Source organism: Lagopus muta, chromosome 5, assembly GCF_023343835.1.
Source record: "Lagopus muta isolate bLagMut1 chromosome 5, bLagMut1 primary, whole genome shotgun sequence".
NCBI lineage: Eukaryota > Metazoa > Chordata > Aves > Galliformes > Phasianidae > Lagopus > Lagopus muta.
In genome coordinates, this window is record NC_064437.1 from 15,736,516 (window position 1) to 15,754,177 (window position 17,662).

Consider the following 17,662-nt stretch of genomic DNA (forward strand, 5'->3'; position numbering starts at 1 on the left):
TATGCATTCATGTTTTTGATTTCTAGGAAATAAACGGTCAGCTGCTCCAAAAAATGAAGATGCTGCTCAGAGGTACCATTTCTAGCAAGCAATGTATGGTGGTCTTTGTAACTCTTTCCTCCCGTGTTTTTGACTTTCTTAGAGATAACTGACTTCCAGAGACCATCCACCTCCTGCAGGTTTTTGGCGTGATGCTGCGCGTCTTTTAACTGAACATCAGTTTAGCATTGCTTATAATAGGCACAGCCATCCTGTTTGGCCAGAGCTGCACATAACATCTTAACAGGGCTGAAAGCTGCGTCCCCTTTAACCAGCACAGAATGCCATAGTACAGCTGCCTCCGCCACCTGCTCCCCACAGAGATGTCAGACAGCCACCCATTGGGGAAAGCTGCCCAAAGGAATTCAGACTCACAGTGGTGACACAGGTGGCAGGAGAACTTCTTTCCTGGAGGAGGCAGAGCTACAAGGATTGCCTCCGTTCTATCACCTAGCTGCTGCAGTTTAATCAGCCTGTATTGCAGAATGAGAATAACATTTAGCAAAGGCTAAAATCTGTGTATATTAAGAGAATATGTTAAAATATGCCTCACTGCAGATACATGGAAGATACAAGAAAATACATGACCAACGGGTGCGTGCAAAACTGAAATAATTCTGTTGTGGTTTGGCAACTTTTCCTGACTGGGGAGAAAATAAAGCAAAGCAAAGTTAGATTTTTTATTTATTTATTTTTCTTCTTTTCAGTGGTTATTACAAAATTTATAGTCCACTTGTTGCTTTGTTTGGCCAACTTGATGAGATACAGAAAATGCAAACTACTGCATTTTAGAAAAGAAGATAAATATTCACTTTGGGAATTGCTTATGGGAGCTGCTGTTTCATTTAACATCTCTTATGTTACAGGAAAGCAGCGCTGGAGGCTTCTACTAGAAAAAAGATTGAACTTGAGAAAAAGGCACTGCATATTGTTGAGCAACTCCTAGAAGAGAACATTACTGAAGAGTTCCTTCTGAATTCTGTAGGTGTTGTAAGTTTGGGTATTATTTTGTATCTTAATGTCCAACTGTTTTTTAAAGTTCTTAGAACAGTTTTCTGCAGTTCAGAGTGGACAAGTTCATTCTCTCTTGTCAGCTCTGTTGATGGTTACCTTATTTTCAAGGGTTCTGCAGTAAAAAAATATGCTCCAGTTTTGTAGGATGAGATAAAACTATGAATCTCTGTCTGTAAGCATACTTTGTTTATGCCTCTGGGAAGTACAAAAAGTTAGGTCTGTGTCATGCCCTCTGAATTTAGATAATGGTACTCTTTTCCACACAATTCATCTGGCAGCAGTTTTACTGGGAAGATATGAGGATTATTCCTGTTAAGGTTGTAAATATGATGGCAGGCAGGTGTATGTAACATGTAAAGACAGGAAAACTGAGAGAATAGCTGCACTAGAGGTATATGATGAAGTGCTTGTATATGCAAAAATAAGTGTGTGTATTTTTTTAAAACTTTTTACTATTTTTTACTGGGTGGGTTCTCAGTGCTGTTTATTAACCTATTTATTATTTTATAACCCGCTGTTATAAAATGGAAAGTTTGTATTTGCTTATTTTCATTTGAGTATGAAAAATGACAGATCTTCCAGTATCTGTTTTTGAACTATTTTCTTGTTATTGCAGGGAAAATGTATTACTCCATCTCACTATAAGGACATTGTTGATGAACGGTCTATCATCAAACTATGTGGTTACCCTGTATGTCGAAATAAACTGGAAAATGTAAGATGCTTTTTTATGAGTAGTGTCATCATAAGAATCTATTAGCATTTTTTATTCTCTTGCTTATTTTTTTCATTTTAAACTTGGAATGTTAATCATAGATTTGGTCAGGTATCATTTCAATACAATGCTTCTGAAGTAAAAAGCTAAATCTGACTGGTTGACAACCATTGCTGTATAAGAGAATCAATTATAATCTATTTTGATAGTAATAAAGGTGAATAAGGTATGGTTTCATAGCCATCCTTCATGCACGCAGAAGCGCTCTAATCTTGTCCTTCTGTACCTCTGTAAGATGGGCTGAAATGAAAAAAGGTAAAACGCATGGGCATTACTTTGTGACTGCAAATCCCCTCCAAAAGCAGATGTTACTTGTGTCAAAATCAGTCACACTTAAATACAATATATCAGAGCTGTGAGTTCAGTTACATAACCTATGGTGTAATACCAGTTGTGACACAAGAAGTTATCTGGGAAAAAAAATCATGAAAGAAAAAATATGTACAGTTTTGCAATTGATTCACTCCCAGCAGAGGCTTTTTTGTAGACCTGAAGTTGCCTACTAAGATGTAAATAATGAGAAATTGCAGTTCTTATGTCTAAGGAGATAAAATACCAAGAGAGTTGAGTGAAAAGGTTGCTGTAGTACGTAGTTCAACTAACTGAGAGCATTCCATGTACTGAAAATGTGAATTAGGAGGAAAGTTTTATGTAACAATATGACAATCTTGCTGATGAAAGCAACGTATCATTTTAGGTGCCAAAACAGAAGTACAGGATTTCAACAAAAACTAACAGAGTTTACGATATTACTGAAAGAAAGGTATGGTAACAAGCTGTTTTTTAAGTGTATTTAATACTGTCTCCACACTACAAATGCATTTTGTAACAGCACTCATAGAGTGGATTGAATCAGAACCAATGCATTTGGATCTCATGAAAATCATTTTCATAAACTATTTGATTATGAAGTTCCTAAGTAGTGTATTTCCATCTCCAAGCTACCAAGCTTGAGTCTGAGAAGTGCTGGGATGTTCTGTCGTCTTATCTGACACAACTGTGCAAAATAATTTTTTTTTTTTTTTAGGATGCTGCAAAATTTTAGGAGTCATATTGAAAAATGTGACAAAAAAAAAGTTCTGTTGCAGACCAGAATTTACATTGTTAAACACCTAAATATTATTGCACATCTTTTAAACTGTATGGACATTTTACAGGGTTCAGGATCGCTCTTGAGAGTTTTGGTGTTTTGTTTTTTAAAGTTGTCATTATTACTAATGATGCTTTCAGTCACATTTTCCATACTGTATTTCCAGTGCTTTTGCAGCAACTTTTGCTATAAAGCATCTAAATATTTTGAAGCTCAAATTTCGAAGAGTCCAGTATGGATGCGAGAAGAAGAAATGTAAGTGTGACCTTATATAGTTGTAGCTCATCTCAAGGATACTGTTTTCTCTGTCCAAGCTGCAATGCTAATTAATTAGTTGCAATACATCCAAGTGGTTAGACTGGAGCAGACACAAGTGATGTTAACGTGTCAACTTAGCATGGTGCTCATGTTAAGTGCTGTTGCCATATGGATTACTGTAATTGACATGGCCCAGTTCTAGTAATGACCACTCAGACTTGATTGTGTTAGTTTAGAGGGCAGACTAGTCATAAATAATAAACTCCTATTAATTTTAAAATGTATTTGGATTTTTACAAGCCATGTAAGGTAAAGGAATAATTTGTTTTACTCTGTTACAAGAGATTTTCTCATTTTAACAGAGCACTTGCATTGGGCTTTAGGTTAGACTGAAAGTCTGTGGAATGAAGAACTTCCTTATCCCTTCATAAAACTGTCATTTCAGATTGCTTATTTTCTGTTATTACTGCAACACACATTTTGGAAGTGTTACATAGTCTGTGCTTTAATATATTAAAAGCTAAGAAACATAGGTGTGCAAACAATGAATCAAGCCACTGGGTGTCACTGCTCAGCAGTAAATACTCACCCAGAGAAGATTCAGCTCATTTATTCAATTTTCATTGTCTAAGCAAGTACCCTGGCTTTCAACAGAGAAAACAATCTGAAATTATGTGTGAGTTCAGTTTCACAGTGGGAGGAGTTGTATGAAATATGGGTCAGTGAGAGAAGAGGCTGAGAACAGCCTGACCTGAAGAATTAGGTAAAACTGTGAAATAGTTAAGTGAGCTTACCAGTGTTTTCATGGCTTTGCTCTCTCTAAAGAAACTGTTTTTAACATCTCTTTGTTAACATAAAGAGCAGAGTTCTGATGTTTGACACAATTAATTATTTATGCTGAGATGGGTATGTTTTCCAAAACAAACCAAGCAAACACAAACAACAAGCAGTGCATGGCTAGTAATATCTATTTGCATAAGACGACTAAAAACTTCCATTTAAAACTTAAACTTGCACCACATAATTACTCTTAAATCACTATCTTATCACCTTTACTTTTCAGACTCAGTTCATTTATATGGAAAGTGCAGCTGTCATCCTTTTAAATCTGTTGTATGGATGTGTTTTGTTTTGTTTTTTTTTTTTTATATATACTGTCTGAGTTTAAGGTGTTATTTCATTGACTTATATTCAAGGCATGCTTAAAAGGTTCCTTGTCATTCATAAGGCAAGTGTGGATTTCAATATTCAGTGCTGAATAAAGTAGTTAGCATTGTGGTGCTACCTTATAACTGAAATGAAGCAGAACAGCAGCCAGAAACCTGGAAAGAAATCCTTCAGAATCTGTTCAGTAACAGTTCTTAGTGTTTCCAGAAACCTTTGGACTCCATTATCTTAGATCACTATAACTTCATAGCCTATTTTTTTAAGCAATTTCAAAGGAAGATATTGTGAATAATTCCTGTATCAATTTGGAGCATTTTTCCTGCAAACTACTCAGGATTGTTTTTCCTATAGGGCCTTGTGACTTATAAGGATCTGATCATGTTTAGTTTGATGAAGAGAAAACCAAAGGATGATCTGAAAACAGTCTACAACTTTTTGAAAAAAAAAAAAATAAAAATCACATAGATTACAGACCTAAACTTGGTCTTGGTTATTATCAGAAAACTTAATAAGGAGTGTTGGCCATAAATATCAGTTGTTTACATTAACATTGGGGAAAAAGATGCTCTAAGAGAGTGGTGGAACGAATCAGCCTACACAGAAAGGTTCCAAAATCTCAATCCTCAAGATTTTCAAGATTTAAATTTACATAAGGTGTGACTGACCTAATCTGCTGCTGGTGACAAGCTCACTGTCTCAGGAGGTCAGATTAGACCTCCAGAGGTCCTTTCTGACTTAACGTTTTTATGATTTGATCAGCTGTTGTTAAATGTATCATGCTACTGGCTCACACAAATTTGGCTAGTGAATGCGTATGTATGAGCCTATTCCAGCTAATCCTGCTGTGAACAGAGGATGTTGGACTAAGATCATTAGAGGTTCTTTCCATCCTCAACTATGTGTTTTCTGCGTTTGTGTATTTCAAGAGCACTGATTTAGCAGAATAATTAGTCTTCATTCCTTGTATTCTTTTTGCAGACCATCAGACATAGAGCTGCTGAAGAGGGGACAGAGGTACACTGAACAGTATTTTGTTATATGCATTTATAGTTAGAAATACAAACATTATATTAGGTAAAAGGCAAATCTTTGAAGAGACCTTGTTAGATGAAGGATTATTTGTCTTATTTCTTTTCCTTTGTGATTCTAAACTAGCATGTTTGACCTGTATGATTTAGTGTACAGCTGCTCTTGGCCTTCGTGTCATAATTGAGCCTGCTGAAATCTGAAACAAATAACACTGTTTGTAGTTTAAATATTTTATACCATCTATTCTTTATAAAGAAAGTGGTACCAATTATAGGTGATGAAAACTTCTGTACTTCCTATTCTGAAACATCAGTATCAGCTCAATTGAAGTCATGTTACTCTGTCATCTCTCTGTACTTGCTGTGTATTGTGACTTTGTTTTCTTTTGGAACATCCAGCCATTAGATGGCAAACATATATGCCAAAAACAAGCTCTAGTGGCCTACTGGTTTTCAGGTACTACATTCATATGTATACTGAGATACTGATCTTCATTTTAAAAATGGAAGTACTTTAAAATTCTTCATATTAAATTGGAACTTAAGTTTGTTGTCTTTAATAGCAACTTGTTTGCTGTTCTAACTGCCAATAAGCATTTGGGAACTAATTTCTCTAAACAGCATTTAAACTATCTTAATTGCAAAACATTAGAACAAGTTTAAATATAATTTCTAGGGCAAAAGTTACACATCTACTGCAAGCAAACAAGGTTCCATTTTTCTTAATTATATATAATAATTTTCCAAACTCACGTAACATCCATTTCTTATTTTGATGACTTGTGTTTTCTGTTACAGTGGTCAATCTGGAGAAGAGGTGAAACTATGTGATGAAGTAATCAAAGCTTCTGACATTGAAAATCCTAGGGTATCTTCAAATCCATGTGAATCTGCTTCTTATGGCACAGCCAGTGATAGCAGTAGTGATACCGAACAGGAATTTGTTTCTTCTGTTCTACCAGGAAGTCAGTCAAGTTCAGTCAATCTTGCACAGCAACTGCACAGAAACAGCATCCTCAAAAAGAAGCACCTTCAGAAAGCTTATTCCAGCTCTAAATCTGAAGGCTCAAATGTGGTAGAAATCACTGAACGACTCTCTAACTGTAAATTAAATGCTCAGGAAGAAATGCATGCTTGCACTGTTCAAGAGAAAATAACTGCAATGCCCTCAAAAAATACTACTCCAGGAAAATCAAATGCTTCTGAGAACTGTGAAGATACCTGTAGCAATTCACAGATAGTCTTCCTAGGTGTGAGTAAAAAAGGAGCAGAATACCTTAAAACACTAGCTAACTCAAAACAACATGAAAAAATTGAACTGAGGGATTCAGTTTCTTCCTCAGCTGCCAAATGCAGTTTATTAGAACTGCTTAAGCAAACACTTACAGAATGGAGAACTGAGGAAACCTTAAGATTTTTGTATGGTCCAAACTACACTTTATGGTCATCAGAATGCCTATCGTCTGCCAACCAAGAAGATGAAGAACTCGATGAGGATGACTTAGATACACCCGAAGATCTTGACAGTGCTGCTGTAGGGAAGTTTGAAAACAGTCTGAACTATTCCTTACCTTTTATGGGCTCAGGTGAAACAGTTAAGCCTGTGCCTAGTTACGAAGAGTTAAAAGAAGAAACAGAGTTCCTACAACTCCGAGTAAGAGAGTTCTATAAAGGAAAGTACACCTTGGCTGAAGAGGAGTTAGCACATACACAAGCAGATGAACATTCAAGTACAGACAAAGTAAGTGCCTGATGGAACAGTGTCTGGGCTGTTGAAATCCTGCTTCTACGCAGACATTATAAGCTCTTCGTTGCTGCCTTTGTAAGCGGATATGGCCATGGTATCATCAAGCTATTAATGTAAAATACTAATAGGAAGGTTGGATAGATTCAAAACAATCCCTTAAGATTGAAGAAAAATATTTTGAGTTGATAAGAATGAATTTGACTGTTTGGGAAGCATTCAGTTCTGGTAGATTCCTTGCAGTTTTTGAAACATGAAAGATAACTGGGTTGCTTGAGCACAATCTGAACATGGGCTGAAACAAGAGGGAAGTACTGGCAACGGGAACAGGAAAGAAGTTAAGATCTATATAGGCCCTATGTAGTTTTTGTAGCAAATGAGAATAGGTAGAACTATTTCTACTGTAATCTTAGTAGAAAAATGAAGTACAACACTGTCACCACTTCCCAGGCCCATCCTTTTCATCATCTCTACAACTCTGCAACTGTAGCATTGCATAATTGCAATGAGAAGCAGCTGTTAAAGAGCCTTGTGTGAGAATAGCTTACTGGCAAGAAAAACTGGTGATTTCTGTGAGCTGGAGAGATAGGACTTCTGTAACAAAGGCTTTCTGTAAAACTGCTGCCTTGCAGGGTAAATAAGGTTTACTTAGAAACAAGCCCATTAGACAGAGTAGATCTCGGGTGAAAGAGGAACTGGATTTCTTTTCTTCCACCTTTTATTCATTATATAAAATCTATATTAACTTCTTTTTTTGCCTTTAATTCAGAGCACTTGAGATTGGATTTATTTCTTTTGAGTAAGATTAGATCTCTGGCATTACTTATAGTTAAAATTCTCCAAGCTGGTGTCTGCTGATTTATTTGGATATGTTGCTGCAACGCAGACAATTTGGGGGAAAAAAGTCTGGAGGATTTGGAGAACTGAAAAAATACAGAGTGGTCTGAATTTTTATCAGGGTAGGCAGACCATCTGACAGCAACCAGGTCTTCTTGTCATTATAGTAAAACAGTACATTAACTATCCTAGGTAGGCTGTACAGTTTCTACAAGCATGTGAAATTGCTTTTGCTTTTCAAGGTCAGGTATATTATGAGCATAAGAGGGTGTAACTTTCGTAACATTGCTTCTTTTAAAATAAAGAAGTTACATTGCTTTTTGTAAAAAAGTTTAGACAGTTTCTGAATAAATTTGCCATTTAGTTGAATTAAAGTATCTAGCATATGGCTTTGCAAGGAAAGGGGAAAAGCAGGTTAGCTGCAAACTCTATGTTGGGTGAAATTAACCAGAGTTCTGTCCATTCAGACACTACTGGCTGTTTTTTCCTGTTCAGAGATGAGAGCTTCCTATGTTTAAACATGAGTTGATAAGCTGTGACTATTCTGGTGCATTGACTGCAATTAAATATTAGACTGTAATTAAAGGTTTTAATATTATAATACAGAATGATCAACAGGAAGACCCCACGTTCCCACTTGTTGATTCAAATGCACAAATGCAAATTAGGAAGCGAATTGTCCTCGAGAAACTGAGAAGAGCGTAAGTATTCCTTACTTCAGTAATCATCAAGCTGACATCAGTGATCTTTCATCATCATTTTAAGTAATAAACACACTGTGCAAGGACATTCTTCACCTTTTTCTGAGTGGCATTATTCATAACCGGTAGGTATTGCCCTAAATAAATTATTTTTGACACCATCATGCTATGATGGAGCAGCAGATAACAGTTTGCACAACCTCCTGAGATAAGTGTCAGAATCTTGCTACTAAGATAGTCTCTAAGATAAACTTGTCCATTCTTGCATGCACCAGGGCTTGTAGATGATAAGTTGTAGCATTCAAGGCTGGCAGGACAGCATGTTCCTGCTGGTCAGTAGTTGTTAGAACTCAGCTGTGCCCCTACACTGAAAATATCTATGTTTTCTTGCTCTAAATGTTGCTATAACACATGGAGCTTAAGATGAAAATGTGCTTCCAAAAATCTGCAGAAAGCACTTCATTTATCGTCCTCCTTTCCCTCAGATTCCTGGAAACATCTGAAGCGTCTAAATTAAGTTCTTTAAAAGCAGGTTCAGAGGGATGTAAAATAGCAACTGAAAATCAGCAATAAATACATATATGTTAATATTAACAATATATAGTTGTGTGCACTTCATGTACATGCTACTTGTAATTTCAATTGTAGTTTTAATTGATTTTTGGTTCAGGTGAGATTGGTGGGAATACACAGTTCTAGTAAAAGGTACAGTGATATAAATACAACTGGAAATATTGACTATTCCAACAGTATCAGCACAGTGCCCATACATATAAGTTTAAATAATTGGATATTCAAATGCAAGAAGTTGTTAACAAGCAAACAGAGGCAGAAATTTTAGCTGAAACCTACATCTAATATGTGAAAAGTAATAGATGGTATCCCCAAATGCTAGCAATAACAAGAACTTGTTAAGCAGTTTGTACAGTTTGCAGCATTCTCTATCAAGTTTTACACATTCAAGCAGGAAAGCAATCTGTTATTGAAATTTTCTGATTGCCCTGCTAACATCTTTGTTCCAATAATCAGACTTCCAATGGAGTGTTATTTCTGTTTCATCCTTTTTTATCATATGTAAGTCTAAGATTAGCAGATATATTCTTTGTGTGAATGACAGTTAGGCATGCAATTTTCTTTTTGCAATTGTTATTTTTTAACCAATATAAACTTTTAAAGCATTTATGAAGACTGAAATTCCAATACTTATAATGAAAAACATTTGTTTTTACCGTAAGAATGTTATGTCTGAACTGACATGGAGTTTAATAGAAAATGTGTGTAAAACGATATCCAATTTCTACTTCACATTTACAATAAATTAGAGCTTCTTATTTTTATAATCAAAATGTTGTAAAAGTAAAAATATTGCTCAAAAAGCACCGAGAGGAATCAGAAATGTAAACTATATGCCAAATCTATTGCACAAACACTTTCTTCCCTTTTCATTACCTTTAACGAGCTCTGATGGAAGCCTTATTTCAGGAGAAATTAAGACACAGAAACATTAACCAGTGTCTCTTGCCTTCTAGATTACCTGCAGTTTTGGGCCCTCTTCAGATTATGCTGGGGGATGTTTACACAGAGCTAAAAAATCTTGTCAAAACTTTCCGGTAAGTATTAGCCTTTATTTAGCAATTCTTGATTGATTAAACATCCTATGATTTGTATTTGTGATTTGGGCACAGAGAGGCTGTGTGTTCACGTAGGAAATGTCATATTCCCTGTGGACTAACAAGTCAACCCCTTCCTTGCTCTTGACAGTGGCTAGGTCACCAGGAGTAGATTTTTAAAAACTAGGCCAGTGGTCTCTGGAGGATGATGGTGAGTCTTTTAAAGGATCTGCTACCTCATCACCTCCTATTAAGCGTGAGTTTCTGACATCTGTCACTTTCTTTTGCTCTGGCTCCCTGTAGCTGGGCTAACAGGATTTAATATAATTAATAATTATTACCACTAATATTCAAAATGGAAAGAAGGTCCAGCTTGACCTTTCTTTTCTTCTAATTTCAAGGGGAAGTAGGTCTAGGGTATGTTTCTTTACCACAGATAGTCACAGAAGCACTGAGGAGGATACTTAAAGACACTGGGACTAAAGGAAGAGGGATATTAGAATGGTAGCAACTTCTCAAGATGTTTGTTCTTTTTGGGGGAGCCACCACTCATGTCTTGGACCTCGATTACGCTGTGCATTTTGACATGTTGTTAGGAAAGGAGCAACAAGAGCTGCCAACTGTGTAGGCTGTTACTCTTCAAACAATTTCCTCACCACCACCACCTTCCATCATGCATAATGTTTACATGTAGATTTACCAAAGCTCATTCTTGTGGCATTTGACACAAGAAATCTAGTCTTTGGTGAATAGAAACCCAACTCTTCCTGTTTCCTTATGATTTGTCTGATAGCCAGAGAAATGCCACTGAAACACCACTGAAACATGGATCTCAATATATGCCAGATTTTTTTTTTTTTTTAAACTATGGAAGATACATTTTATTTCTGCTTGATTCTGGGCATGATGTTTTTTGAATATAAGAATTTTTGTGTTTGGACCTCATTCTGCAACTGTAGTCGTTTAACTGTTATTAAGATTTTAACAACATTGCAACCATGGAAGATATTTTTTGTTGTACTGAAATAGCATCTGTATGATGTGTATACGTCTGCTCTTCTAATTAAATCTTTGTGTCTTAAAAATGCATTTCCGTTGCTCTGCGGTATAAATGCTTAGTGGTCACTTTAGCTGAAAAACCTCAAAAGCAGAACTTATATTTTAAATTATTTTTGCTATTCAAAGATAACATGGCTTGAATATCAGGTTTCAAAAGCAGTTTGCTGCAAAGGAGCTTTACTGTAGGAGGGCATAGTAGCCTTTTAAAAACATAAAAGCAAAGATAAATTGCTTAGAAATACAGCATTTTGGGAAAAGAGTGGTTGATAGCAATTGTGAATGCTACACAAGAATTTATTACTGTTTTATATGCATCTCACAACAGCTAGACTTGTTAGTGTTGCTGAAAGTAAAGATGAACATACTGGAAATAGAGAAGTAATAAAAACATTTGAACCCTTTCTCCTTGTATTTCTGGTATAAAACTGTCTGATACAGTAAAAAATCTAGCTCTCTGGCATAAGGCACAGGTTTGAATCTCTAGTGCCATACTTAAATTTAATCAATATGAGTTCTCTGACTCATAAGTTGATTGCTATTGCAGATGCCCTAGGATAAATTATAACCTGTGTTTATGTTTGTAGGGTTTAGAAATTTGTTACTTCCTTTGTTAATATGGTTAAAATGCTTGATGACTACAGAGGCAGCACTGCTACTGAACTTCCTTACTTTTCTTACTAGAAATATTTCAGGCTGCAGAACTTGCTGAAGAAGGAAGTAAAATACATCACAGTAGTAAAGCTTAGCTGAAGAAGGGTAAAAGAGCATGTTGTGAACTAAGCAACAACAATTTTCAGCTCCATTGGTTTTTAAAGGAACACTTGCAGTTCAGCCTCCTTTGGGCAACATATTATTCAATCACCACTGCTGGGAAACGCACAGAGGCATCTCAAGAGACATTTTAGAATGGTTAAAGCTCTTCCCAAACAAAGTCCCACAGCGCCTGTAAGCTTTTGTTACGAAAACTGAGATGTCAAATATTCTCCAGAGTGCATAAGGGCATTTTGTTATAAGATGAAGACAAAATTAGCTATTTATATAGAAACTGAGGCTAAATTATTACATTTGTGAATGTATGATTCTATTTTTTAAAGTTTAGTATCGCACGTTGAAAAGAGGATTTCTGCTGTACCTTAAGGTTACATATATTTCAGTTGATTTTATGGCACTTGGCATTTACAGATTCTCAAAATGAATGTGGTATTGCTGTTTCTTAAATGTGTTCAAAATTCTGTTATTACAACTTTGTCTTATCTACCTGCTATTATGTTGGACTGTTTTCCTGTATCAAATTGCTTCCTAGAAATCAGAAGATGCTGAGGTGGTGAGCACCTGCAGCACTGAGAGTTTCTTTCCTTTAGTTCAGGAGTATTGATGTTCTGTTCAAGTTCTAGCACAGGGCTCATAGGGAAGTACTTAACTTTGCTTCCACGGCAGGCATTGGTTACAATTCAGGCCAGCATTTGCTAATGGTAGTAAACCACTAGCAAAATCAGTGTCTAAGTAACCAAATGGGAAGATGACTGAAGGAAAAGGACCAACTGTGTGTGCTCTTTGTGTCATTATTGGGTTTAGTTTTCCATTTACTGGTTACCTCAACCTAGGACTTCTCTGTATTCCCAGAATTTCCATATTAGAGTTCATGTTTTTTTGCAGGCTGAGCTCCAGTCAGTTACTGGAAGGTGGTTTGCAATGGAATTTGTCTGCATCTTACTCTTTATTCCTTTTCCTGTCAATTTCTGTCACTGTGATGCATCTACTCATTCTCATCTTCTTTGTGGGAGCTTTTTTGGTCCTTTTGTCTAATGGCTGAGGGAAGAAGTTAGTCCAGTCATAGCACATCCTTCCTGCAAGCTGTGCTGGCACGAACCGCAATACTCACGAGCAACTAAGAAACCCATGCAGCATTCATGGCTTACCTGTCCATTCTTAGGGAATAAGTAAATAGAGACGCTCACTTTTGAAAAGTTGCACATTCTTTTCTTTCTTTAGGTAGGTGTGAGAAAGTTTAACTAAACTCTTTAACAGAAAATATTTCTCTGCCCAAAATCACATCCTAAAACTTTTGCTGTATTTAAACATTTCCATAATGTGTGCGAGACAAATGTGGTGACCTTTTTATCCTGTCTTTCACAAGTTGTTCTGAAGTACTAGTTATGGCCAAAGGCAAGACAAAGAATTAATGAACCATTTTTGCAGAGGATTTGCACTTCCCTGTTTCCTGAAAGCTTTACTCTTTAGAGGCCTTCGTGTTGACACACTGCTTGTTGTTGAAAGTGACTGCCCTTCCACTGTTCCATATTACTTAAGGCTTCACACCTGTAGGTTGCTAGCTTTAGTCTGATCAGCCTAAAATGTTTTCTTTTCCAGTTGCACAAGCACTTTAGGACAGGTGTTGTACTGAAAGGTTGTGGGAGCCTCACTTCATCCAGTCCAGTGACAGTAGTACATCAGCAAATCCATACTGGCATATCCTGCTGGTTATCTGCATCTCATGACTGCCTCCTTCATAAATAGCATATTGATGGCAGTGACTAGTGTTGAGAGCTTGCCAATCAATACTAACATTGAATAAGAGTTAATTGACACAAATAACTGTATCTCTCAGTTTGTGTACAAGAATGACACCTTCCTGTGCTCTAATCAATAATAACTCCTTGTAGAGCAATGAAATAAAGATGCTTTCACTATTTGACAGAGTTTTCCCAGGTGTTTTGGATCTGTCTCTTCCATTGTGTTTTATCATAGCAGATTAACTGGAATGTTACATATGAATTGTCTGTCAAGATGATTCCATCAGACATTTCTTAGTGTTTATCACTGTCATCAGTATTGAGTCAAGACCTTCAGCCTTTGTTTTGTTTCTTTTTCTACAACCAGAAAAATGAAACAGTTTATCAGTTACTAGCTTTGCTGCCAGCTACTGCCATTGGCTATTTTAATAGTGGTTGGTAAATGTGCATCTTTTTAAAAAAATAATTTGTATTTATCAATACTATCATTCTAGTTTGACATAATTCCTATACACACAGTATTATATGTTGATTTTTCTTTCATTGTTTAACAAAAGTAGGGCTGTTGAGATACTACTTTAGTAATTACAGCTTAAAAAAAAAATCTTACTTTGATAGCAGACTTGAGAAAGAAAATGGAATAATATTGCTATAATCATTAGTATCCTTTTAAAAAAAATTGAGTGCATTTCTAAAATAAGGGAAGCAATCCTATAAAATGTCTTATTTACAACTGTATTTTTTATAGTAATTTTGAGAATTGTGTAGTTTTCCCGAAGTGAGAAAAGAGAAGTTGAGTTTTAACAAGGGCAAGTACAAACACTTTTCCAGTGTTCTTGGGTATTTTTGTTATCTAATTTCCTAAAGAAATTAAAAGCCTTACTGAGTGAAGAAAACCATGGAATTCAATTTGTTAAGAGCCATTTCATTTTAAAATTAACCTTTGAAGGATGAAAAGTAAGAAGAATATATTGGAAACTTCAATGTTTAACTGATCATCATAGATCATTACACTTCGGGATCCTTTGAGCATGGTTCCGTTCTGATCTGAAGCTGGATTTATTGTACTCAATCAGGAAAAACAGTGTGCCTACACACAGCTGTGTTTTAGTACTGAATTAGAGGTAGATTAGCTTTTGATTTTTTTGGAGCTTCCATTAATTGTGTTACAAGCATCTGTCATGCTACCCTGATCATGCTCAGTTGGTACTATTTTGATAAAATCAGAGCTGATAAGGTGAAGGGATTCAGTGATAAAGCTTCTATGACTAGGCTAGCAGTTATAGAAAACTCCCAGGTATTAAATCTTCTTTTGAGATGCTCAAAACAGATTTAAGTCTTTTCTCCGAGAATGAGCCTTGAACACGGTATAGAAGTCTTTTGCTTTACCTCTGCAGTGGTTGATGTCCGCTATCTCCTCTTCTAATGAGGAAGAATCTAAAGCCCCTGATGGAGCAGGTGAAATTCATGCTTTTAGTAAATGTCTCCTTCTAGACAAAAGGGTTTATTTTCAGACCTATTAACAACCTTTCATCTTCTCCAGTGCCAGTGGTGAGTGACAGAATAGCTTCATTCTCTGTCTGATTTATGTAAGACTACAGAGACAGCAAGCAGAGTGGAAGAAGGAAGCAAACATACTAAGGCGCTCCCCCTTCAGCATTTCTGTTATATGGCAGCATCTGTCTAAATAAAATTAGTTCTGCTAGGGTTTTTTTGGGGTTCCCATAAAGCTACACATTCTTTTTGAGCTGTGGCTTTTCCATAAAATTGCTCATCACAAACAGCACCAGTCATGCTTAAATTCATCCATAAAACAATATACAAATTGTTAAGTCACATTAACATTTGAGTTTAAGTCAAACTGTATTACTACTGAATTAAATCACAGGGACCAGAGGATATAAGATGTAGCAATCCTGTTGTTGAGCATCTTTGTGGTGCTTCACACTTCATTTTCCTGCTCTTATGTCTGCACGGATGCCCATTGCTTAAGTTAGAATTGTAGGTTTCCATTTTACTAACACAAGTCATCAGAGGACTTTCTCCAGTATCTTAAAGTCCCATATGTTCATGTATGTATTGCTGTAACGTGATGGGAAATATAGCAATAGCAGCAGAGTAGCACAATCCCAGGCTGCAGCAAATAAACCCAAGTGCAGCATCTGTAGATTGAGAAATAAAGGAATAAAACCTGCTTACCTTTGGAAGGCCTCCCATAGGCAAGGAACTCCAGCAAGATACCCTCACCTCCACTGCCAGCCCTTAAATGAGGTCTGGGAAGGACTGGATCCACCCCTTCTGGTTACTCAGGTGCATCACATGCAGCTGAGCTCCCCTGGGTTGGCCCTGCCTTTCCATCAGGTGCTCAATCACTGTTTCAAGCTGTGGTTTACTATTTTTACTACAATGCAAAATTAGCTTTTACAGCAAATCTAGATCTGAAACCAGTAAGGAAGAAGGCCCATCTTTACAGAAAGCATATATGTGGATCTTGGAATTTCCTATTGGGTGTCAGGGAGAGTTGAGCCTTCATAGCAGCCAAAGCTATGAATTCAAAGAATTGGCTACTGTTCTATCTTCCTCATCCCACTTCTCTCCAGAACAAAAACACATACTGGCAATTTTGTAATTGCTCTGAGGCCAGCTAAGAGGAGAGAGACAGAAAGTTGGCTGACTGCTCACATGGGACTGTGAATGCCACACTGTACTGTGGCATACTAAGCCTTTAAAGGGCTGACTTGAATTCAGCAGTTAAAATCTGTTTACTTTCACTATGAAATGAATTTTTTTGATTGATGAATTGATTTTTCTAATTGCTATTTTTCAGGTTAACAAACAGAAATATTATTCACAAAATGCCTGAATGGACTCTAATTGCTATTGTTCTATTATCTGTGTAAGTACCCTTTTATTCTCATACACAATTGTCCTAACTAGCCTGTCAAGAGAATGTTTAATTTTCAGATAAAACAGAGGAAAGACTTCTTGAAATTGACTGGAGGAATCAACAGAAATATTTTTAATGCAAATGAAATAAAATATTTGAAACAAAATGTTAGCAATGGACAAACAGTGTTATTTTTAAGAGCTAACTAAGTTTTAGATATTTTTAAAGAAGGATGGAAGAAAGGGGTTGTTTCAGTCTCTTCTATTCACTAGTCTGCCCTTCTCTAATAGTGGGACAAAATGACATGTATTATTTGAATTTTGTTTTCTTGTTTTAATGTCACTTTCACCATTAAAGTCAATTTATTTCCCTAAAGGTAAGTCTTTTTCAGTCAGATTCTATGCATAGGCATGAATTATAAAAGTTGTAGTCATATGCATCATTAATTTATATTTTCCAAATTAACATACATTTTTAAAATTAAGAATATAAACTTTGCAATGCATAAAACAGACAGTTCTCTATGAAATTCACATTAAACATTATTTAACATTAGTTCATCTTTTAAGAAATCACTGGTGGTTTCACATAGTGTCAGGCCCTGCTTTTCAATAGGGTTAAACCATCAAGCAATCTTTGTATGTCTTTCAGCTTGAATTACAAGATTGCAGAAATCTTATTTCAGAGGCCGTTTATTACCGCACTGCTGCTTCTTCTTTTGCGTTTCCTGGGTCACTGGAGCCAGTAGGACAGAGAAGTACTTACAGATATTCACAGGTCAAGAGATGTTGTGGGCCAACCTCATAGCATCCCCAGTACTGCATTTACTTTCTTTGATATTACTTCAGTCTGACACATTGTTCTGGCTTTACTGTCCCAAGGAAGGCTATACCAGTAGGCATTAGAGTAGGCTTCAGCGAGCCTTGCATCTCTGTCACCC

General features: G+C 36.2%; 1 protein-coding gene across 5 annotated transcripts in view; it reads left to right on the plus strand.

Moving 5' to 3' along the window:
• The window catches only part of RPAP2 (RNA polymerase II associated protein 2), a 34,824-nt gene that overhangs the window by 695 nt on the left and 16,467 nt on the right, over window positions 1-17,662 (plus strand). For 2 of the 5 annotated variants that reach the window (XM_048944743.1, XM_048944742.1), the window contains exons 2-11: window positions 27-72; window positions 906-1,020; window positions 1,670-1,768; window positions 2,526-2,591; window positions 3,085-3,173; window positions 5,322-5,357; window positions 6,170-7,112; window positions 8,559-8,653; window positions 10,183-10,263; window positions 16,663-16,731. In XM_048944743.1, coding sequence (XP_048800700.1) covers window positions 27-72; window positions 906-1,020; window positions 1,670-1,768; window positions 2,526-2,591; window positions 3,085-3,173; window positions 5,322-5,357; window positions 6,170-7,112; window positions 8,559-8,653; window positions 10,183-10,263; window positions 16,663-16,731 — 1,639 coding nt within the window. Of the gene's footprint in view, window positions 1-26; window positions 94-905; window positions 1,021-1,669; window positions 1,769-2,525; window positions 2,592-3,084; window positions 3,174-5,321; window positions 5,358-6,169; window positions 7,113-8,558; window positions 8,654-10,182; window positions 10,264-16,662; window positions 16,732-17,662 lie in introns of all 5 variants that reach the window. The other 3 variants (XM_048944747.1, XM_048944745.1, XM_048944744.1) reach the window with 2 other exon arrangements.